At 46.7% G+C, this 24,426-nt stretch overlaps 1 protein-coding gene across 3 annotated transcripts in view; it reads right to left on the bottom strand.

The window, feature by feature from the left end:
• Positions 1-24,426, bottom strand: part of klhdc8b (kelch domain containing 8B) — a 157,065-nt gene that overhangs the window by 4,496 nt on the left and 128,143 nt on the right. For all 3 annotated transcript variants that reach the window (XM_072472761.1, XM_072472759.1, XM_072472758.1), the window contains exon 5: positions 13,144-13,245. In XM_072472761.1, coding sequence (XP_072328862.1) covers positions 13,144-13,245 — 102 coding nt within the window. The remainder of the gene's footprint in view (positions 1-13,143; positions 13,246-24,426) is intronic.

Raw genomic sequence — 24,426 nt, 5'->3', positions numbered from 1 at the left:
TGTTGTAAGACTTCTTATTGTGCCCACCCCAGTCCAACGCCGGCATCTCCACATCAGGGCAGCACGGATAGCACAATTGCTTCACAGCTAAGGGTCCCTGGTTCGATTCCCGGTTTGGGTCACTGTCTGTGCGGAGTCTGCACATCCTCCCCGTGTGTGCGTGGGTTTCCTCCAGGTGCTCCGGTTTCCTCCCATAGTGAAAAGATGTGCAGGTTAGGTGGATTGGCCATGATAAATTGCCCTTAGTGTCCAAAATTGCCCTTAGTGTTGGGTGGGGTTACTGGGTTATGGGGATAGGGTGGAGGTGTTGACCTTGGGTAGGGTGCTCTTTCCAAGAGCCGGTGCAGACTCGATGGGCCGAATGGCCTCCTTCTGCACTGTAAATTCTATGATAATCTATGATAATCATATCCTTGGACTGTGGGAGGAAACCGGAGCACCCGGAGGAAACCAACAGAGACACGGGGAGAATGTGCAAACACCACACAGACAGTCGCCCAAGGCCACATAATAGTTACCATCGACACTGCAAACTGCTGGCTCAAAGTGGAGAGGATCTCCAAGAAGATCGCGCATATAGACATTCACCTGAGGAAGGAGCTGCGCTCTGAAAGCTAGTGATTCAAAATAAACCTGTTGGACTTTAATCTGTTGTTGTAAGACTTCTTACTGTGCCCACCCCAGTACCAATGCTGGCATCTCCACATCACATCCTTAGACGGTGGGAGGAAACCGGAGCACCCGGAGGAAACCCACACAGACACGGGGAGAATGTGCAAACTCCACACAGACTGTCGCTCAAGGCCAGAATCGAACCCAGCTCCCTGGTGCTATGAGGCGACAGTACAGTATCATTACGGTGCATCGCTCTCCCATTATGTGTTAAGCAGCTACTTTCACATGTGTATTAAGTTGCATTTTCACAGGAATTTCGACTGCTAAACTTCATCAGATGTAACTTGGTGTCCTTAATGAAGTAACTCAATGTTAATACCTGCCATCTCTCCCTCTCCAACTTCCACAATCCAAACAGCTTCAATCCACACCAAGAACATATTCAGCAAGTGTAGCAAGTAACAAGTACTCACCTTGCAATAGATTAGGAATTTCCATGAACTACACAGAACCTTTCCAGTGGGAAGCAACTGCGCCAGAGGTTTAGCTGGAATTAGCGGTAGAACAACCGTCAAGTCTGATTTTGATAATTGAGAAACATGGGAGGCATTAAAGTGTTGAAAGCAGTACAGACAGGAGCCATGAGGCTGACCCCTAGTGGAGAGACTTGGTTATGAGGAGAGACATGCTAGAATTGCAATCTGCACTGTGTAATCGTTGAGGCAGCTGTACAGAGGTACACAGTAAAGTTAAAAATCAGGAAGAGGCAAATCCAAAATATTATTTTAAATTATAGAAGTGTGACATGGCACACAGATTCACACAAGGCAGCACGGTGGGGCACAGTGGTTAGCACTGATGCCTCATCGCGCAAGGACCCGGGTTTAATTCCAACCTTGGGTAACTGTGGAGTTTGCACATTCTCCCCGTGTCTGTGTGGGTTTCTTCTGGGTGATACGGTTTCCTCCCACAGTCCAAAGGTGCACAGGTTAGGTGGATTGGCCATGCTAAATTGCCCCGTAATGTCCAAAGGTTAGGTGGGGTTATGGGGTTACAGGGATAGAGTGGGCGAGTGGGACTAGATAGGGTGCTCTTTCAGAGGGTCGGTGCAGACTCGAATGGCCAAATAGCCTCCTTCTGCCTGTGGATTCTAAACCATTAAAATGTACATTTAAGACTGATACCAGAAGGCTCTTCTTCACACAAAGATTAATCAACACATATACTAGACTTCCAATCAGAAAAGTGGAGACAAAACTCTGCAATCATTTAAGAAACAATTAAATGTTAGGAGTTTGGTGACAAGGGATATTTAACCAGGTTTGGGGGGGGGGTGGGGGGTAGCGAATGGAGGCAATGCCACCTTCTTGCCTCCACTACAATTAAATCTGTGATGGGAAAGCCCACGGATGGCCTTCCCACCCCACCAGCAACTTAAGGGCCTCATTCTGCCGCCACTGACATTAACCCTGCAGCAGGCGGTGGGGTTCGCCATGTGGGAAGTACAACAAGCAAACCCTGGCAAAGCTCTGAGAAGGGAGGTGCCCTCGTTTAAAGGCAATCAGTGGCTGAGCAAGGGATCATAGAATTTACAGTGCCGAAGGAGGCCATTCGGCCCATCCAGTCCGCACCAGCCCCTGGAAAGAGACCCTATCTAAGCGCACACCTCCACCCTATCCCCATAACTCAGTAACCCCATCCCACCTTTTTGGACACGAAAGGCAATTTAGCATGCAGCATCGGGAAGTGCGGGGCAGTGCTGGAAGCCACTTGACACCCCTGCTGCTAAACCCCCATGACCTCTATCCCACGACACCTCCTCCAACCATTATTCACCTGTGCCTGGGATCCGCCTCGATCCAAGGCCTCAGGTGGGCATTGTGCCAGCAGCAGCCACTGTCTACCCTGGCACTGCTGAGCACAGAATGCTGCCAGTTCTTGGCAGGCAGGACTTCCAACCCCGGGACCTTTGGTCCTGGGAAAATCCCACCGTTGGCTTGTTAACTGCCTGACTGGTTTATGACGTGACAGGGCTTATTGAAAAGAAACAATGCAGGATTCTGATCTGCACTTCAGCTGACAGCCAAGACCCCTGTTGCCTCTATACGATTCCACCCAGGATCTTCGAGATGGAGGAATTCAACCAAGCTGGATGATTCTCCTCACCTGTAATTCTCATATAATCAAGGAGTGAGAGCATCTGTGTGCTAAAATGCAAAGGTATTTTTTCTCTGTGAACTGGGGAGGGTATTGGAGGGAAAAAGTGTTTTCCTTTGATAGCTCAGTTGGTAGAGGGGAGCACTGAAACCTATAGGGAAGCGATGGTCTAATTGTTTATTGATCAACACCAAAGTCTTTTTCTTAGGCGAAAGGTTGATCAATTGTAAAGCAAAATAGTATTTAAGATGAACCAGAATGTACAATATTTAATGCAAAATTCCAAATTTTCCTGGAATTTCTTCAAGTTGTATAAACACCAGATGGTGTTCGAAAGGAATTCTGCAGCTCTGGATTACATATTCTTCACACGCACATTTTTAGTACATTATCCTTACATTCGTTTAACAGGAGATGGATGTCACACTCTATGATGCTGGATAAGATGCAAAAGAAGTGGCTACGGGAGAGACAGGAGAGTGGTTTCTTCAGTAACAAGGCAAGAAAGAGAGCTTTTCAGGGGCAGAAAATGAAACTGAAATATGCACCAGCAACTAGCAATTCTGAGACAAATATTTCCCTTAAAATGTGGAAATCTTATACTTGATTAATAAGGAACAAACTAATCCCTCTGTCAAGTGGACTTACAATAATTGCAAATATCCCAATTTACTATTCATATATTTAAAAAAAAAAAATTCTACTTTTCCAATTAAGGGGCAATTTAGCGTGGCCAAGTCACCTACCCTGCACATCCTTGGGTTGTGGGGGTGAAACCCACGCAGACATGGGGAGAACGTGCAAACTACACACGGATAGTGACCCAGGGCCGGGATCGAACCCGGGCCCTCAGCGCCGTGAAGCTGAAGTGCTAACCACTGTGCTACCCTGCCATCTACTATTCATATTTTAGCCATAGCACTGCTGATGCCACCTGGGTACCCTGGCAGTGGAGCCTGGCACTCTAGCAGTGCAACCTGGGTGCCAGTTGGCACTGTCAAGGTGCCCAGGTAGCATTGCCAGCTGACACGGGCACTGCCAGGGTGATAGATCGGCACTTTCAAGGTGCCAAACTGGGCTTTATTGAGCATGTGCAATTGGACCGGGGTTGCCTGGCGTGGGTGTTAGGGTGGCCATGACCCTTCCATAGCGCGTTCAGGCTGGGGAGGTGGTTGGAAATTATTTCGGGGGCCTCAGAAATCGGGACGCCATTTGTAAATGGCATCCCGATCTCTCCCTACAATGGGGAATTCCCGCGAGGGGAGCTCCCCACTATACAAAACAGGGCTGTGTGCAGCCTCGGTTGCATGTTCCCCGTTCAGGCCCCTTATTCAATGTGAGCTGCATTGAATAGCCATGTGTTTCTCGGCAGTGTGACCGCTGGGAAACGCGAGGCTAAACGCGCTCGCTAGGGGACCTTGTTCCCTTTTGGGAGAATCGCGGCCCATTGCTCTTATCTGTGCTGAAGCTAATGATGCGAGCAGTAGTATTTTTCACCAAGTTCCTGACGAGAGAATATAACTTCAACTATATTCTAGCTTAATTTCTCTTCTTTGTTTTGCCTCCAATGTCTACGATCTGAGTGTTCAGTCATTAATGCAGAAAATACTGGAAATTCACAGCACACCATCAGCATCGGTAAAGAGAAAAGGTTTTGGATTTAACACCTTCATCACAACTGCGTATTGGGAGAAATGCCAGTTTTTGAGGCTGCATGTGACGAAGAGGGAGGGGAGAGCAGCAGATAAAAGTTGAGTGTGAGGCATGTTCAATAATCTCCCAATGTCTAATTGTGATGAAGAATCTCCACCCAAAATGTTACCGGATCATTTTTCTTCCCAAATGCTGAAGGATCTATTGGCAGCATTTTCACTCCTGGGGCAGGATTCTCCGTAATCGTCGCGATGTCCGCCGACCGGCGCCAAAAACGGTGCGAATCCGTCCGGCATCGCGCCGCCCCAAAGGTGCGGAATTCTCCACATCTTGGGGGGCCGAGCCCTTACCTTGAGGGGCTAGGCCCGCGCCGGACTGATTTCCGCCCCGCCAGCTGGCGGGAAAGGCCTTTGGTGCCCCGCCAGTCGGCGCGGAAATGACTTTGCTGGGCGGCACATGCGCGGGAGCGTCAGCGGCCGCTCACGGCATCCCCGCGCATGCACAGTGGAGGGGGTCTCTTCCGCCTCCGCCATAGTGGAGACCATGGCGAAGGCGGAAGGAAAAGAGTGCCACCACGGCATAGGCCCGCCCGCGGATCGGTGGGCCCCGATCGTGGGCCAGGCCACCGTGGGGGCACCCCCCGGGGCCAGATCGCCCCACCCCAGGACCCTGCAGCCCGCCCGCGCCGTCGTCCCCCGCCATCCCAAAGGTGGGTCAATCCCACCTCCATTCCTTCTCCATCCCTCCCCAAACCACTACTAGGATGGCAGACCCATCTCGGGGCTCACCCCCAATCCTGTGAAAATGGCACTTCATGGCCCACGGGAGACAGAGGTGGGTTGAAGACCTGTAATCAAGCCCAACCACCCAATTTCTACCTCCAACTGCAAAATCTAAGAAATAAACTTCTCTGATTTTGGTAACTCCACACCAGGAAATCCATTTTCTTTTCTATAAAAGTGGGTGACAAAGCTTTAATGAAAGTGGTGGTCTGGTGTGATAGATTTCACATCAGTAAAATAAGACAAGCTTTAACTTGCTACAGCAAATTGATAATTCTGAATAAGGGATTTGCGTTCTTGTCGATTAACTGAAAGATAAAAAGCAGCTGGTATCGTATTCTTGAAATCCAATTGGGGGAAAAAGTGGATAATGCCTGAAAACATCATGATATACTTGTTGTTTGAAATACAGACAATGGGGCATCTTCATGCCTTCTCTCCATTAGCATGATTTTTGCAGCCAGTGCTAACCAACTTTTGCACTGGCTGCATGCATCAACATGTCATGGCCGCTAAATCTCGCATTAGGGCCATAATGGGATTTGGGCTGGCAAGGTCTCGGTTTGAGATTTTCCACCCCCCTTTCCCCCACCGCCACCGATCTGGTTCACGCCAAGAAACGCATGAACCAGATTTGCGTGAATTTACATCAATTTAAAGGCTGGACATTACCCCCAGCACCTTGGACGTACCGGAGGAAATGCTAGGGGGCAGTGAGGTGGGCACTGCCACGGTAGTAAACCTCCTCCATTAGGGGGTGGCTCCCCTTATGTGTGATGGGAGGGGAGGGGGGGGGGTGAAGAGGGACTCGCGCCGACGGTAGAGCGGGAAGGGGGGAGGAAGTGGGGGGATGAGTGACGCCCGATAATTCCGAGGTTGGGGGTCACCCCGAAGCTTGTGGGGGGCTCCCCCATAGCTGTGGGGTGTGGGACGGAGTATATTTTTTCACCCTTTAAAGATTGCACTGTGGATCTCTGTGGAGCTGACCTTGCCAGATCTATTATGCCCTGCCCGCCAGAGTGATGCCGCAAACCATGTGTCCCAATTTGTTTTGACAAGAGTGTCAGACGATCTGGTCAGAAAAACTGTCTGTGTCTCTGGAGAAACATTTTGGTTTTCAGTTAGAACCTGACATTTTGCCAATTCTTTGGAAAACTGTATCCAAAGCTTTGAGCCGAATATGACTCCAAAAACCAAAAAAGTGGCTGATGGGTGTACACAACAAAATGATTGGTACATTAGGAAAATTACCAGAAAGTAAAAGGGCATGGAGGAACAGAATGGAATAAAATACTACTCTCATTAATAATGATAATAAAACTACTGGATTCTCTTAAAAACCCATCTAGTTCATGAATGTCCTTCAGTGAAGGAATTCTGCCAGCCTTTCCTGATCTGACCTACATGTTTCTTCAGACCCATAGCAATGTGGTTGACTCTTAACTGCCCGTTTGAGAAAGTCTGGGGAGACCCCCCCCTAGTTGCCATTACTCCTGGTCCACTTTTGTGTGGATCAGTGCTAAATGGTGCCATGGCGAGGCTTCTCAGGCATGGGCGTTCGTTCACGGGCTCGGGAGCATTGGGTGCCGACATGTTTACGTAAATCTGGGTCACGCCCACCTAAAGGTCTCTTTGTGTCACCGAGTCTGGACCAATTGGATGGCTGGCAGTTCTGTTGTTCGAGCAGTGCTATGTTCAAGCGGTGGCCCATGCTGGGAAAGCAGCCAGTCCCTGAAGAAGAGGAAGTGATGAAGGCCAGGCTGAAGGTAAGTCTGGGATTTTGGCAGGGTCTAGCTGACAAGCCCCAGCGAGGGGATTGAAAGGATTGAGAGGTGGGTATGAGAGGCTGGGGTTAGGGGTAAGGAGGGTATGACGTGGGGTATTGTCTCTGATGGGTACAAGGGAACTGCAAAGGAGGTTACAAACCAGTCTCCTAGAAAAAGCTGCTTGGTGTGGACATAGCCCTACCACAGGTAAAATAGTAGAGGGGGCAGAAGGAGACACTAAAGTGGCCATAATTCATCACTCAAGGACTCAATGGGCCCAGGTGTCACTGGGACACCCCCCTCCCCCCCATCTCCACCTTCAAATCAACTGGAGGAAGACCATGAAGTTCTACCCACCTGTATTCTTTTTACCAACTTCTTAACCACCCACCTGTCTTATGCAAGACTCACATAGAGCAGAGTGGATTGGGTTCCCTCGATCTTCCTGGCGTGCCGGCTGCGGCAGTGTCCAGTGCCAACACACTCAGTCAGGATCCATGCCGCTGGCCGGGGGGGCTTCTGCTAGGGCTGGGGGGAGTGGTGGGGGGTGGCAATGAGGTGGGCTGTGGGGTCGGGATGGGCGGCTACACGGTTCAGCAAGGCTGGCGCCATGTTTTCCGGAGTGAACGGTGCAGTGTGTCAGCCCTGTGCATGTGCGGCCCAGGACCCGGTGATTCTCCGGCCATTTGGCGAGCGATCCGCAGGTGTTTCACACGGCGCCGGGACTAGCCCCTCACCGGTACCAAAATCAGTGAGGGTTTTGTACCAATTTTCCCGTTGTGAAACACCTGTGGATCCTCCGTTGGCACTGACACTTAGCTTCAGGAATGGAGAATTCCACATGTGTACCTAAAGAGTTTGTCAAACATAATTCTGCTCAATCAAGTTGATGGTTTCTTTTAAGGTTACAACAGCATAGACATTCTGTTGAACGGTTTCCATTATTTTATCTATCGGTGATGTTGATTTAGTTGGACAATAGTAGTCTGAGTCGTGTCTGTCCCCATTTTTAAATATATGTTCTAAATTTTCTTGCTTCAACAGAACTTCCCCAAAGCTAGCTGACCTTTTCTTGAAGGCAGTCAAAATCACAGCAAATAAGATCTAACTGCACAGCATCAACAAGAACTGCCTCAATTAGGAGATTGCTACCTTAGGTGAACACTGCTACTCGTGGTCTGATTTCAGACTAGGCAAATTAATATTGTAATAGCTGGTATTGTAAAGCACCATGTCCCATTTCAAAGTCACGGCCCTGGTTTTGTGAAAGATCAGAATGTTTTGGTTGACAGGGAGAAACAGACAACCAGAAGAAAACTATCTTCATAATACATCCAGTTAAAAAAAACTTGTTATCAGCTTATCTGAGGAGCATGAGGTATAAAGCATTGAAGGTGGCAGGACTGGTTGAGAACATGGTCAATAAAGCTTACACCATAAGATATAAGAGCATAATTAAGCCTTTCGGCCCATTGAGTCTGCTCCACCATTCAATCATGGCTGATATGTTCCTCATCCCCATTCTCCTGCCTTCTCCCCGTAACCCCTGATCCCCTTATTAATCAAGAGCCTATCTAGCACTGTCTTAAAGACACTCAGTGACTTGGCCTCCACCGTCTTCTGCAGCAATGAGTTCCACAGATTCACCACCCTCTGGCTGAAGAAATTCCTCTTCATCTCTGTTTTAAAGGATCGTCCCTTTCGTCTGAGGCTGTGCCCTCGGGTTCTAGTTGCTCCTACTAGTGGAAACATTTACTCCATGTCCACACTATCTATCCCTCTCAGTGTTCTGTGAGTTTCAATGAGATCCCCCCCCGCCTCATCGTTCTAAACTCCATTGAATACAGTCCCAGTGCCCTCAACCTTTCATCATATGACAAGCCCTTCATTCCCGGAATCATTCTTGTGAACCTCCTCTGGACACCCTCCAAGGCCAGCACATCCTTCCTTCGATACAGGGTCCAAAACTGCTCACAATATCCAAAATGGGGTCTGACCAGACCCTCATACAGCCTCAGCAGTACATCCCTGCTCTTGTATTCTAGTCCTCTCGAAATGAATTGCATTTGCCTTCCTAACTGCCAACTGAACCTGCATGTTAACTGTAAGCGATCCCTGAACTAGGACTCCTAAGTCCCTTTGTGCTTCAGATTTTCGAAGCTTTTCCCCATTTGGGAAATAGTCTATGCCTCTATTCTTCCTACCAAAGTGCATAACCTCACACGTTTCCACATTGTATTCCATCTGCCACTTCACTGCCCACTCTCCTAGCCTGACCAAGTCCTTCTGCAACCTCCCCGCTTCCTCAACACCACCTGTCCCTCTGCATACCTTTTTATCATCTGCAAACTTAGCAACAATGCCCTCAGTTCCTTCTTCCAGATCGTTATTGCATATTGTAAATAGTTGTGGTCCTCACACTGACCCCTGCAGAACACCACTAATCACTGGCTGCCATCCTGAAAAAAAACCTTTGTCCTCACACTCTGCCTTCTGACAGTCAGCCAATCCTCTATCCATGCCAGTAGAACATAGAACATACAGTGCAGAAGGAGGCCATTCGGCCCATCAAATCTGCACCGACCCACTTATGCCCTCACTTCCACCCTATCCCCGTAACACAATAACCCCTCCCAACCTTTTTAGTCACTAAGGGCAATTTATCATGACCAATGTGTTTACATAACTGAAGTTCCTCATTCCAGAGACCATTCTTGTGAATCTTTTCGTCACAACATCTTTCTGAAAGTGTGACACCCAGAGTTGGACATAATAGTCCAGTTGATGCTGAATCAGTGTTCTATACAAGTTTAACGTAGCCTCCTTGCTCTTGTACTCCCTATTAATAAAGCATAGGGTATCATATGGACTACACCTCAGGGTTCTGAAGGAGATAGCTGAGGAGATTGTGGAGGCGTTGGTAGTGATATTTCAGGAACCACTGGAGTCAAGAAGAATCCCAGAGGACTGGAAAGTGACATCCCTGTTTAAGAAGGGAGGGAGGGAACCTGCACGTCTTTGGACTGTGGGAGGAAACCGGAGCACCCGGAGGAAACCCACGCAGACGCGGGGAGAACGTGCAGACTCTGCAGACAGTGACCCAGCGGGGAATTGAACCTGGGACCCTGGCGCTGTGAAGCCACAGTGTTATCCACTTGTGCTACCATGCTGCCTTGCCCCTAACACCATGAGCTCTTATCTTATTCAGCAGCCTCCTGTACGGCACATTGTCAGAAGCCTTCTGGATATCCAAATAGATCACGTCCACTGGCTCTACTCTGTCTAACTTCCTCATTACCTCCTCAAAGAATTCTAACAGATTTGTCAGGCATAACCTCCCCTTGACGAAGGCGCGCTGACTCAGCCTTATTTTACAGTACACTTCCAAGTACTCCCCAATCTCATCCTTAATAATGGACTCTAATACCTTACCAACGACTGAAGTCAGGCTAACCGGCCTATAATTTCCCATCTTCTACCTCCCTCCCTTCTTAAACAGGGATGCCACTTTCCAGTCCTCTGGGATTCTTCCTGACTCTAGTGATTCCTGAAATATCACCACCTCCGCCTCCACAATCTCCTCAACTATCTCCTTCAGAACCCTGAGGTGTAGTCCATATGATACCCTATGCTTTATTAATAGGAAGTACAAGAGCAAGGAGGCTACATTAAATTTGTATAGAACACTGATTCAGCATCAACTGGACTATTATGTCCAACTCTGGGTGTCACACTTTCAGAAAGTTGTGAATGCATTAGAGAGGGTGCAGAAAAGATTCACGAGAATGGTCTCTGGGATGAGGAACTTCAGTTACGTAAACACATTGGAGAAATTGGGACTGTTTTCTTGAAGAAGATAAAGTTGAAAGGTGATTTGATAACGGTATTAAAAATCATGGACTGAATAGCGAGGGAAAAACTGTTCCAAATGGTAGGAGGATCGAGGACAAGAGGCACAGACTTCAGGTAATTGGCAAAATAAACAGCAACAATGAGGAAAAACGTTTTCAAGCAGCAAGTGGTTAGGATCTGGAATGTACTGCTTGAGAGTGTGCTGGAGGCAGGTTCACTCAAGCCAGTCAAGAGGGAAATAAATTATTAGCTGAAAGGAAAGAATGTGCTGGGCTCTGGGGGGAAGGTGGGGGTGTGGCACTAAGTACATTGCTCCTATAGAGAGCTGGCACAGGGGAATGGCCTCTTTCTGTGATGTACACAATTATGCGATTCAGTGAAGTTTGTGAGCTGAATCGTGATGCATGAAACAACGTGATTTTCAAACAAGTTTCAAAGAAAACAGTCAAATCTAACTGCAGCACCACCATCCATTCTCTTGTGAAGAACAACACCTCTGTAGGTGAGAAATAACACCACCGGTTACTGAAAAGCCAATGAAAACTAAGGTCAAGATCCAAATGCTCACTGGAATATAGCAAATCAAAGCCACTGAGTCAAGAGCAGGCAGAACAAACTTAAACATTTCATAATCACAGAAAACAAAGACTCATACTTATACAGCATGCTATCATATCCGTCCAAAATATTGTAAAGCACTTTAGCATAATGACCATGTTCTCAAATTGTATAGAGGGGCTTCAACCAGAGGTTAGACACAGAGAGATGAGTGATACAGTTGTTAATTGAAATTGGCCCTGGTGCAAAAAGCATTCAACTTCTCCTGACCTTATCAAAGAAACTTGCTACCCTCTGGCTCAATTCTGCGATAACCAATGCTGCTCCATTTGAGTGGAAAACAGCAAACATTATTTTATTAGCAACTGGGTCTCATGTTAGACACCAACTCGCCTGCCGCTAAAGGGCCCTCCCATCAACATCTATCCTTGACAGCCTGGGGCCATTTTCTTTGTACACTCAGCATAGTGAAGTTATAAACACTTATAGAGGTGCATTTATAGCGGCGATTTTGAGCCCTCTCTCTCTGTGAGAAGTGATTCTCACGGGCGTTATTGGTTTTTGGAAACTCGCCAGTGGAGTAATTTGAATTGCATGGCGCGAGCCCGGGACTCTCATTTTGATGCATTAACATGTCATTAGCGAGCACTCTCTCCTTACCTTCCCCCCCTCACGGAATCCTGACCCGGCCCTGGCGTGACATTTTGCCGGCACTTACACCAAATTTGGTCAGGCATGAGGCCTCTTCAGGGGCGTAGTGGAAGGTATAGCCCGCAGTGGGGGGGGGGGGGGGGGAGCAGGGAGAGGAGTGGGGGGGGGGGATAGAGGGAGGGACATGCCCGGACAATGCCCTGGCACTGCCCCCTGGCACAGGTTGGCACTTCCAGATGCTGGCAGTGCTAACGTGTGCTGTGGCAGTGCCAGACAGGACCCTAGTGGGAGCTCCATTGGGGGGGGAGGGGGGGTGCCCGCTGGTGTGCAGGGGGGGAAGCAGGCATTGAGGAGGGTATCTGCTGGCGATGACTGTCAGTCAGGGTGGGGAGAGCCTCGAGACCTCCAAGATGTGACCTGAGTGCTGTTTGGCTGCAGGCTGGTCCGGATGCCCTTCAAAGATGAAGCCCCGATCTGTTTGAATCTGGTTCCTGGCTCCCCGCCTCGCCAGAATGACTCTCACTCAGGTTTTTTTCCTATGAAGCTCAAGATTCCATGAGGAATTGTGCCGAAGGGCTCTGTTTTTCTCACCGGGACTGACAATTTGTCCATAGTTTTGCTCACCTGGTGCACTATTGTAATTTTTCCACTCTTCTATTTATTCCTTTGTACAATTTGAGCACATGAGCTAGCTGCTAAAGTGCTTCAAAATGTTTTAGAGCTAATATCTTGTGCCTGTTCTTGAATCCATTGCTTTTATTTGCTGTATTTCATGGAACATGTACTTCTTGACCTTAGGTTTCAGTAAATGTAATGTTTCTTCACAAGAGGATGAATGTGATGCTGCATTTAGATTTGACTGGTTTCTATTAATCTTTGGAGCTCGTTTGAGAATCATGTGGTCCAGCGCTGAACTTGTTCCTCAGATAAGCTGATTTTTTTTTTGGTCGCTTTTCTTTTATCCAACTGATTTAACCACTTAAAGTCAGTGATGGATTGCAGTGATTGTCCAGCAACGGAATTTGCTGTTACACTTCACGAGCAGGAAATGATGCTGTTCCTTCTCCATCGCTCTCAATGTACACTGTTACTCTAGGAATAATCGTTACCTAGACCTCCAGCAGCAATCACTCTCCCTCCAATGTGGCCCACGGAGAAGTCTGCACGTTTCTCTCTCATCCGTGTGGAACGAGACTGCTTCGTCCAGATGCCTAAATACAAAAGAGTAAACATTTATTAATCTCTAGGCGAGACCACACATGGCAACAATGATTGCTAGATGTTTTCCCAAATACAAATACTGCAATGTTCTGAACTCTTTTGAAATGTTATTTCCATTTCAGTTCTTCAGCATAAAGGCGCTATCTTGTGGAGGGGACATGTGCCTCACCCCCTGGCTGGAAAACCCTGTGCCAACACTTTTTGAGAAGGCCCACCACATCTTGTGCCACTCAGGCACTTGACAGCCAGTGGCGGGCTCACCTGTGAGTTAAAGAACACCAGAGGCAGCTATCTAGCCCGAAAAGCGCTACCAACCCATCAGAGACGGGCACTTCTTATACACCCAGCAGCACTGCTGGAGAGGTGGTGGCTGCTGAATGCACAACACCCACCTAAGACCTTGGATCGAGGAGAGATCAGGCAGAGGGGAATGAAGGTAAGTTGGGGGTTGCAGATACTGGGAAGAGAGTCATGAGGTTTGGAGGGTGGGGTCAGCAGCAAGGGCATGTGGTTGGATCACAGTGCCCCGCCGCCTCCCTAGTTCCTGATGCTCCTAGCCAAGCTGTTCCAGTACAGCTACAACACTGGCATCTACCTGGCAATGTGGAAAATTGCCCAGGTGTGTCCTGTACATAAGAACAGGACAAATTCAACCCAGCCAATTACTGCCCGATCAGTCCACTCTCCATCATCCGCAAAGTGATGGAAGGAGTCATCAACAGTGCTATCAAGTGGCACTTACTCAGCAATATCCTGCTCACCGACCCTTGTGACCCAAGGTCACTCAGCTCCTGACCTCATCAGAGCCTAGGTTCAAACATAGACAAAAGAGCTGAATACCAAAGGTGAGGTGAGAGTGACATCAAGGCAGCATTTGACTGAGTATATCATCTAGGAGCCCTAGGAAAGCTGGAGGCAATGGAAATCAGGGGGAAAACCCTTCGCTGGTTGGAGACATACCTGGCACAAATAAAGATGGTTGTGGTCAATCATCTCAGCTCCAGGATATCACTGCAGGAGTTCTTCAGGGTAGTGTCCAAGACCCAACCATCTTCAGCTGTTTCATTAATGACCTCCCTTCCATCATAAGGTCAGAAGTGGGGATGTTTGCGGATGACTGTACAATGTTTAGCACCATTTGCGACTCCTCAGATAATGAAGCAGTCCCTATCCAAATGCAGCAAGACCTGGACAATATCCAGACTTGGGCTGACAAGTGGTAAGTTACATACGTGCCACACAAGTGCCAGGCAATGACCATCTCCTACATGAGAGGATCTAACCATCGTCCCTTGACATTCAATGGCATTTCCATCGCTGAATCCCCCACAATCAATATCCTGGGGGTTACTATTGATTAGAAACTGTACTGGATTAGCCATATTAATAGTTGGCCACCACAGCAGGTCAAAGACTTGGAATCCTTCGGCAAGCAACTCACTTCCTGACCCCCCAAAGCCTGCCCACCATGTACAAGGCACAAGTCAGGAGTGCAATGGAATACTCTTAACTTGCCTGGATGATTGCAGCACGCAAGAAGCTCAACACCATCCAGGACAAAGCAACCTGCTTGATTGCTACACCTTCCACAAACACATTGGCACAGTGGTTAGCACTGCTGTCACAGCGCCAGGGACCCAGCTGCAATTCTGGCCTCAGGTCACTGTCTGTGTGGAGTTTACACTTTCTCCCCGTGGCTGCATGGGTTTCCTCCGGGTACTCGCATTTCCTCCCACAGTCCAAGGATGTGCAGGTTAGGTGGATTGGCCATGCTAAATTGTCCTTTAGTGTCCAGGGATGATTGGGTTAGCTGAAAGGTTTTAGCAATAGGGCGGGTAAGTGGGCTTGGGTGGAGTACTCTTTCAGAGGATTGGTGCAGATTCGGTGGGCCGAGTATGAATTCTATAATTCAATCCCTCCACCACTGACGAACAGTGGCAGCCGTGTATACCATCTACAAGATGCACTGCAGGAACTTGCCAAGGTTCCTTAGGCAGCACCTTGCAAACCCACGACCACTACCATTTAGAAGGACAAGAGCAGCAGCCAACTGGGAACCCCATCACCTGGAGGTTCTCCTCCAAGTCATTCACCACTGCGACTTGGAAATATATCGCTGTTACTTCACTGTCGCTGGGTCAAAATCCTCGAACTCCCTCACGAACAGCACTGTGGGTGTACTTACACCTCAGAGACTGCAGCGGTTCAAGAAGGCAACTCATCACCACCTTCTGAAGGGCAACTAGGGATGGGCAATAAATGCTGGCCAAACGCGCGACACCCACATCCCGTAAATGAATTAATAAAAAAAATGGCAGGTCCCTCGATCAGGCACTGAGTGCCTTTGAACAATTGAGCCCCTCTGTGCAAGCAAACACGCCAGGATTTTCTTGATGTGCTCTGTGCATGGGGAGCCCTGCACAACCCAATGCCAGACTAATACCAGTGGCAGCAAGATGAGGCTGATAAGTTGGCATTAATTGGCCACTTAAGGGCTTCAACTGACGGCGAGGTAGGAAGGCCTTCCTGTCACTGATGTAACCAGTGTGGAAGTGGGAAGGTGACAGGGTCCCCACTCACCATCCTCCCACCTGATTAAATGCCTCCCCACCACTAAACTCACCTGCGGGGAGGACACAGTGGGCTGCAGTCTCCGATCCCTCAACCACGTGTGTCTCGGCAGTGCGCTGGAATTCAATACTCCCGCCGCTTGTCGATGGGATTTCCCATTGAAGCCACTTCTCTCCATCAGGAAACCCACGGGTGGGGGTGCGTTGCCAGCGGGAAAAGAGAATCCCGGCCAGTGTCTTAAATTTCCATAAATGGGGCAAATCACAGTATTCCATTGCCATATAATCTAAATAAATTCTAATCATCAAACTATTTATTCCAATGGGATATTTCAACATTCAACTGTGTTAAACTATAAATTTCACTTGAACAGGCTTGCAAATCATTGCTTTCAGGATGTAAAATAAAATATGTCAATTACTTCAGACTTCATTTTTGATAGTCTGGTTTTTCTAAAAAAAAAATAATTAACCTCCCCGGTCATATGGTAAGTGAACATATCAATATTCCAAAAATATTGCAATAATAAATTATCCACTTAATTTAGCACCCAGATATTTCTAAGAGGGTTGTTGCCTTTTAAAGAATATTCAGATTCTTTCAAGTATTTGTCGGACCTTGACCTTGTTCAATCCATGACTGAAGATGGATTTAATGGGGATGAGAGCGGACGGGTAGTGGTGGGAGCTTTTTAAACTGAAGGTGGTTTATGTTTTGCTGGCAGGGAGGTATCAACCACAACCAGCCCATTCTCTCGCCCCACGCAACCTACACCTACCATCATCAGTTTGAGCCCAGCTTATTTAAATTCGGGGCTTCCTTGACATTCCTGGCATAGAGGCAACCCACTGACACTCAGATTATGTCACACAATGAACATATTGCCCTGAGGCCTTTTAAACAATAAAACGTTTATTGTTCCTTAATAGTTCTCATGCAGGAATGGGGTTGGCGGTGGTGGTGCGAATGATGGTGGTGGTAGGGCGGTAGTAGGGAGCGAGTGGGGTTGCCAAGGAAGCAGAGGCCCACAGTTTCCTTCTGGGGTCCCTTTGCTTTCTTCAACATTGTGATACTTCTGACTTTAATTTCTTGCATATGTGTTGGATCTGGTTGCTGGTGATTGCGAAGCAAGAGCTTTTCTGAATGGTGGTTTTAGGATTGAGGTGTATAAACAATGGTTGGGAATTAAATTCTGATGGTTCTTTTGTGGAGGATCTTCTTCATCGTTGGTACCTTCCCATCTACAAAACATGATGGATACATAGCAAAGAATCCATTCCAGATGGAGTGCCTTCATATGCACACCTTTGCTAATGGGTGAAGTGGCTAATCCTTGAGAGGCAGGTGCTGCCACAAAATGCCACACATAAAGCCACCAGGTGTCATTGTGGCTTGTTGTTTTCAGCATAGGTGTCTGTTGCCAAACTGCTGTAGTCACTGGACATCGCAGTGGTGTACTCCAGTCCACAGCGGGTGTTGCCATGTCCCTCTGTTGTTGGCTGGTGATGATAATTGGTGTTTAGAGCCTGTATGTCATACTTGCAAGCATCCTTGAGGCGGGGCTTTGGACATGAGCTTGTTAAGAGCTCTGCTGCCCATTTCCTAACTTGCACCTAGTTTCCTTCATTCATCACTGCTATGCTCATTGACCTACGTTGGGTCCTGCTTGAACAATGCCCTCAATTTTAAAATTCCCATCCTTGTTTTGAAATCACGCCATGACTGCATCTCTTCCTATCTCTGTAACCTCCTTCAGACCTATGACATACTGAGGACTCTGCGCTCTTCTATGCCTGGTCTTTTGTGCACCCCTGTTTTAAACAATCCACCATTGCCTGCTGTGCTTTTAGCTATCTAGGCCTGCACTCTGGAATTTTCTCCTGTAATCTCTCACCTCTCTTTTCTCATTTAAGATGCTCTTTCAAGCAGGTTGGTCACCTGTCCTAATATGCTAAAGTTTGCTGTCAAACTTTGTTTGATAATGCTCCTGGGAAGTGCTTTGGAACGTTTTACTACTTTGGGGGAGATGCATAAATGTAAGTTGTTGCTGTTTATATCTACTACTAAATGAAAATAAAGAAGATATATGAAGTGAAAATCACCACCATCAGTAATGGCACCAAAATGGATGATAAGGGGTCTGCTGGAAATTCACGTTATGTTACAGCAGTAACAGCACAGGAAGAGATAGCCAACACATCCCTTTCCTGCCTGGGCTCTACATGATTAACTCATCCAACTACGGTGCCTTGAACACAAACCCAATTCCCCATGCAACAATAACCCATAATTTACTGCAAATTATCTAGTCTTCTTGGCCACAATGCTGAAATAGAAGACAGTATATTCCAAACAAACTCTATCAAGCAAACAATCGAATGCCCCTCACCAGAGTTAATTAATCACCCTTGTGTTTGCTCATAACATTCTGCGTGCCTTTGTCTGACCTTGAGCTCCCATGAAGCGCTGGATCAGTGACTATAACATGCTGTCTGTTGTGTTCTGTGATCTTGCCGTTGCAATGATGTACACAGAACATCTAGTTGCTTAACTAGAACAATAATTTATTAATGAACACGTGGAGAGATAACAAACAGATTACTATACAGACAAAGTTACTATATGAGTTTGGTGAGCTTCTCCTGGAGCTACCCTATTTGTGACCGTCCTGTTGTACGCCTTACTGGCGAGTGTCTCACGTCACGTGACCGATATCTGACACCACCAGCTGGTTGGAGGCCGCAATACTAACTATGTCCAAAACTATTCACAGGCATGTCACCACATCCCCCTTCCTTTGGCGATGTTTACATTTATACACAAAAAACATGATTTGTATAACCCTTTAACACATGCTATATACAGATTCAACTGTGTCAATTAACATGATATGCCTGATGATTGTGTCTCTGTTGCATAGCTCATTGTGCATCTCTGACTGGATCAACCTACTGATCTTCTGGGCTCTTGGCAGCTTTCCGACATCGTCTTTGCTTCTGGTAGACCGGTTTCCATGCAGGTCTTTTTTGTCTTAGCCTTTTGACGTGATGCGTCCCAAAAAACGGTATCCTTGCTGTCCATGCTTTCGCCACCAGCTTCTTTCATTTTTAACGCCCTTACGACCAACTGGCGAGTGTCTCACATCATGTGACCGATGTCTGACGCCACCAGCTGGTTGGAGGTCACATTACTAACTATGTACAAAACTATTCACAGGCCTTTCACCACACTGACTTTCAGTGAGGAAGACTGCAAATAGCCTTGGAAGAAGACCCTTTGAAACTCCGGCCCTAGAAGGCATGACTTCAGACAGTACTATCTCGACATGGGCGGCAGCAGTCTAAGCCGGCTGATTGACAGGAAACAACAGCTAGAACACTGGCAGAGTGACAGTGGTTAGAGGGCAAAAGGTATAATTCTGTGGCAAGGCAACAAGCTGAGTTTGCATAACTTCAACCTGAGTTTCCACAGCAGCACTTGGACAGTGGGTGGCTTCAGCTGTGGTGGAAACAGACATTGTCCATCAGGTGTTGCATCTTTGTCAGGTCCACAAGTCTCATGGATTTGGCCACCACTTCTATGTTGTTGATGATGGGTTACAAACTCTGTGCAAAGCCCTGCGTCAAATTGGTGCTGGACTCATTCATGCTCCTTGACAGTGATGGTTGGCTTTCTGGTAGACCTGCTAATACACCATTTCATTGAACATACAGTTATCTGTATGTCACCCACTGAAGTTGTCATTTGAGTCCACTTCAGCAGAACCCATGGGTGATCTCACCCTCCAGAAAGCTGGCACTGCGCAGCCCATTTCCTCTGCCCTGGATACAAGTCATTCATGCCCAGGGACTCACCACATGCAAATCCTACCATTCAGCTGCTCTTCAAAGTTCATGTTGTCCCAGTTTCCTAACTGATGGCTGCAAGTGTGGCATCGAGTGACAATACTTCATCACCATTGGTCTTTTTCTCCTCGTGCACTTCAGACTCACACACCATTTCAACATTCATTCAAGAGCTTCAAAAATTGAGCCAGTTTCAGCCACGACAGAATTATTGGATTGGATTTGATTTGTTTATTGTGTACCGAGGTACAGTGAAAAGTATTTTTCTGCGAGCAGCTCAACAGATCATTAAGTACATGGGAAGAAAAGGGAATAAAAGAAAATACATTTCTCATCAGAGAACTAAACAAATTGGTTGGAAGAGTAGAATTTGGCATCAGTGCTGCTACTGTTAATTAGGATCATCATCAGGTTTACATTTTTATCATTTTTAGAGGTCCACATACCAAAAACACTACAGTCAACTCACACCAAATGAAAATGAGGTGTAATTTTTCTCACAAATTACATTCAAGTAGTGTTCGAGATCCTTTACGTCACTGATGTACATTATGGATCCCCCAGTGTGAAGCTCAGACTTCTGCCCTCACAGCTATGTGAGGCTATACATCGCACAGGCCTCTCTGTGTGTCTCTGCAGCACGCTCCATGTGATCACTGCTGTGAAGTGCTTTGGGACATCTTGGGGATGTGAAAGGCGGCAAGTTCTTTCTTTCTTTTTTCTTGACATTTATTTTTAAAAATTGTATCCCTGTGTCACCCAACTGGAGGCATGGCACAATATGGTGGCCGCAAATTTCAATAATCCTACTCAGTTTAAATGGAAATAATATTAACACTTAGCTCATTAATGCTGGCACTGAAACCTGCAATGCAGCAGATCTGTACTCCTGCTATCATTCACGCTGCAGTAAGTTTTAAACCTTCCATTTAATTTATTGATGGTATGAAGATTGCAGGAATGTCAGGGGGAATTATATTCCAATGTCTACAGATCCTGAAAGTTAGCAGTTGAACGAGGGGAAGCAAGGTTGTCCTTTCACTCCAACAGGTTTTGGTAATTGTGTCCATCACTCAATTGTCAACGTTACCATGGAAATTGAATCATAAATATTCTTACGAGTCTAAAAGATTGACAGTGTTTCTCACAACAGGGATCCATGCGGCAACACGTTAACCTGCTTCTATCAGTAGCTTTTCAGAACAAAATCAATCGCATGCCAACTGAGTCATGCACAGAGCCTTATCCAAATAGAAGATGCATATTTAAGATACCAATATTATTAGCAATTCAAATCCTTTGGATGATCTCGTCGCTAGCCCCTGCCATAAATGGGCTATAGGAAGTTGCGCTGATTGAAGGCGAGATATTTTCCAATTCCTGCAGCTTTGGTGGCCTCAATCACTCTGCTCTCAGTCGTTGGAGAGCGGGGATTGGTGTTGTGCTGCTTTTAAAGGAACCGCAATAAATATGAGGAGATAACATAAAATGGAATAACTAGATTTGCGTCTGCACTGTGAGTCAGAGAATGAAGGGATCAGATAAGGTTGCAAAGTTTGTAAATCAGGATAATTTCAACTATTCAGCACCACCAAGATTCACCAGGCTGAAGTTGGGTCAGACATAGGGCTACAACACATTAGCACCGATTCTGGTTTTACTCCTATCAAAGGAGGCTCCACATTAACCTTGAAGATTATAATGTCCATTTCAACAATTTATGGAAAGTCCTAGATGAAAATATCCAAGTTATTTAGGCACTTGGGGTTTCCACCACAAACCTTGCCAGTTACAATGGCTACTTGGGCATTATGTTTCTGGATTTATTACATTTCCTTCTTCCCCTACTTCAGGTAATCGTGGAAGTTAGCCATGTTTCAGGGAAAACTGCTCTTATTTGTCACCAGAGGCACTTCATTAAGTCACTGACACTGCATCTTTCCTTCTTCACGAAACACATTTGAAAAGTATTTATTGTAACTAAGAACTAGGTGAGCTAGAACCTTCCATCTTACTCAATGACCCAAAAGGCATGCAATTTTTGTGGATGTTGTATTATTTTATTGGCTTTTTCTCACTTGCCACTGCACCTACAAATCAGGTTCATTTCCAAAATATGACCCAGCCTGCTCATTAACCACTAGCCCGAGAACAGATGATAGAGCTGGTTTTCACTCTGGGGAAATCACTTGTGGATAATTGTGGGCCGGGGGCCCATTATTTTCCGACATGCGAGGTTGGTGCTTCCCAGCAGCAACACAAACTCAGAAAATTAGCCCTGACAAGTCTGCTACAGCTATGAGGACAACGCAGATATGTACAAGCTCGAAATTGTAATGCTCTTTACCTGCTTACAATATTTATGTTTAAAGTGCTGCTGCAACAGGTGACAATTGGACTGTTACAGCAAGTGTTAGCTGGGAGCAGTTCTCAGATGAGGGAATTTCTCACAGTTCATAGTAACTGCTTGGAATAAATCAATCTATACTCAGGCTAGGGCTAATTTATTACATTCAATGCAGGCATTATATGGGTCTTTTTAAAGATATGTTTGATTGACAGCATCATTTGAGTGTGATCTATTTTTATTTTCCATTGACGGTGGTACCATCCTTCAGATGAGACAATAAGGGCAGCACTGTAGCACAGTGGTTAGCACAGTTGCTTCACAGCTCCAGGGTCCCAGGTTCGATTCCCGGCTTGTGTCACTGTCTGTGTGGAGTCTGCACGTTCTCCCCGTGTCGGCGTGGGGTTCCTCCGGGTGCTCCAATTTCCTCTCACAGTCCAAAGATGTGCAGGTTAGGTGGATTGGCCACGCTAAATTGCCCCTAGTGTCCTAAAAAAGGTTAGGTGGGGTTGCTGGGTTATGGGGATAGGGTGGAGGTGTGGGCATAAGTAGGGTGGTCTTTCCAAGGGCCGGTGCAGACTCGATGGGCCGAATGGCCTCCTTCTGCACTGTAAATTCTATGTCTAAACCAGTGTCCTGTCTGCCGGCTCAGGTTGATACAAAAGATTCCGTGTTCCGACCTCAAAGTACAGCTGCAAGTTGTCACTAGTGTCTTGGTCAATACTCACCCTTCATCCAAAATCACAATATCACATTATCTGGTCATTATCTTACTGCTGCCTGTGGCCTCTTGCTGTGCACAAGTTGGCTGCCATGTTTCCAGCATTAGAATGGTGACTACATTTCCAGATTTCAGACCAGAAAAAAAAAATTGCTGGAAATGCTAGCAGCACGTGTTTTCGTATTTCCTGTTTTAATTTCGGGTTTCTAGCATTCTAGTATTTTCTTTTTTCTTCAATCTCATGCAATTGGTTGTGAAGCACGGCCAGACATCCTGAGATCATGAAAGGCACTTTATGGAATCGTCAAAGGTTTTTGAGAGTATAATTTTGGTTGACCTTCTCCATCAGACACCCTTCTGCAGCAATCATAGAATGAAAGAGAGGCAGTAGATTCCTTGGAGTGAATTGTGGTCTAACACTGTGCTTTAAATCCTGTTTTATTTGTGAGTTTTAGCACAAGAAACATGACCGTTCTTTACATTCTTTATTCTGTGGAATTGTTGAGCCTGTAAATCTACTCTAGGCATTTCAAACTATTCATTTATTTATTTATCACTTCACAAATTTGTGTCATATTTTATAGCTGAAGCTACAGTCTGACAGAATGAGCCTTTTAATGCCTTCCAAAGAACAGGAGGTCATATGGGAGCCTGCTATAAATTCAACAAGCTGAAATACACTGCTGGCAGGTTTCGGATCATTGCCCTTGTTACAATCATGCAGGTTTTAGGAAAGGCACACTTTGGTTTTGCAGGGTGAGATTATTTACTTCTAATGGTTGTCTTTTGTGCTGAGCCTCAGGAAGATTTCTGGTGCAAAAATCCAAACGTATAGCCATGTACTCCCCTCCTTAGTCAATAGGTTTTCCATCAATTCTCCCCTTTAATGCTTTCTCTGCTCTCCTTGGTTTCCTGGGTGTTCTCTTGCAGTCGCACAAACTTAATTAAAGCATTTAGCCATGCAGAATGTATAAAATAACCAAGTGGTGCAAGATTTAATTCAAACCCATGAAAATGACAAACAGGTAAAGGCCAGCTGGTCTCTCTAACCTGAGCTACATAACGTTCGATATCATCATACAGGTCCTCCTTACCCCTAGTCAGAATCATGTGGTTATCAGGAAGGTAGAAGAAGGGCAGCATGGTAGCATGGTGGTTAGCTCTGTGGTTTCACAGTGCCAGGGTCCCAGTTTCGTATTCATATTAGCCACCAAATGTGCGACCTACTCCTTCATAGCCGCTACCGGAAGTCCTGAAACTATATTGCTAACGTATAGCAATATAGTGTCAGGACTTCCGGTGGCGGCTATGAAGGAGTAGGTCGCACATTTGGTGGCTCCCGCTCAGGTCGGATCTTTGGACCTTTTCCCTGATTTTTTCTCAGATTTTACTTGGAAAATTGATAGTGGACTTGACCGTAAGGAGGAGTCCCACACCAGGGCATGGATAGGCGGACCAGGGGTGCTCGCAAAGGAAGAAATAGGCGAACAGAGAAGGCCTGGGCTGAAGCTGCAGCGGGAAAAAGCATGGCGGACGAGCGGAGTTCTGGCTCGACGGCCCTGCGGTCGAAGGAGCAGTTGATGACATTTATCCAAGAGGGCTTCGCCAAGCAGAAACAGGAATGCTTGGACCCGATTAGGGAATCGATTGCTCAGCTGAACAGAGATTGGGCGATCCAGAAAATGGA

The sequence above is a fragment of the Scyliorhinus torazame genome, chromosome 13, assembly GCF_047496885.1.
Source record: "Scyliorhinus torazame isolate Kashiwa2021f chromosome 13, sScyTor2.1, whole genome shotgun sequence".
NCBI lineage: Eukaryota > Metazoa > Chordata > Chondrichthyes > Carcharhiniformes > Scyliorhinidae > Scyliorhinus > Scyliorhinus torazame.
The sequence above is the reverse complement of the archived record's forward strand: the minus strand, read 5'-3'. Positions and strand labels throughout refer to the sequence as shown.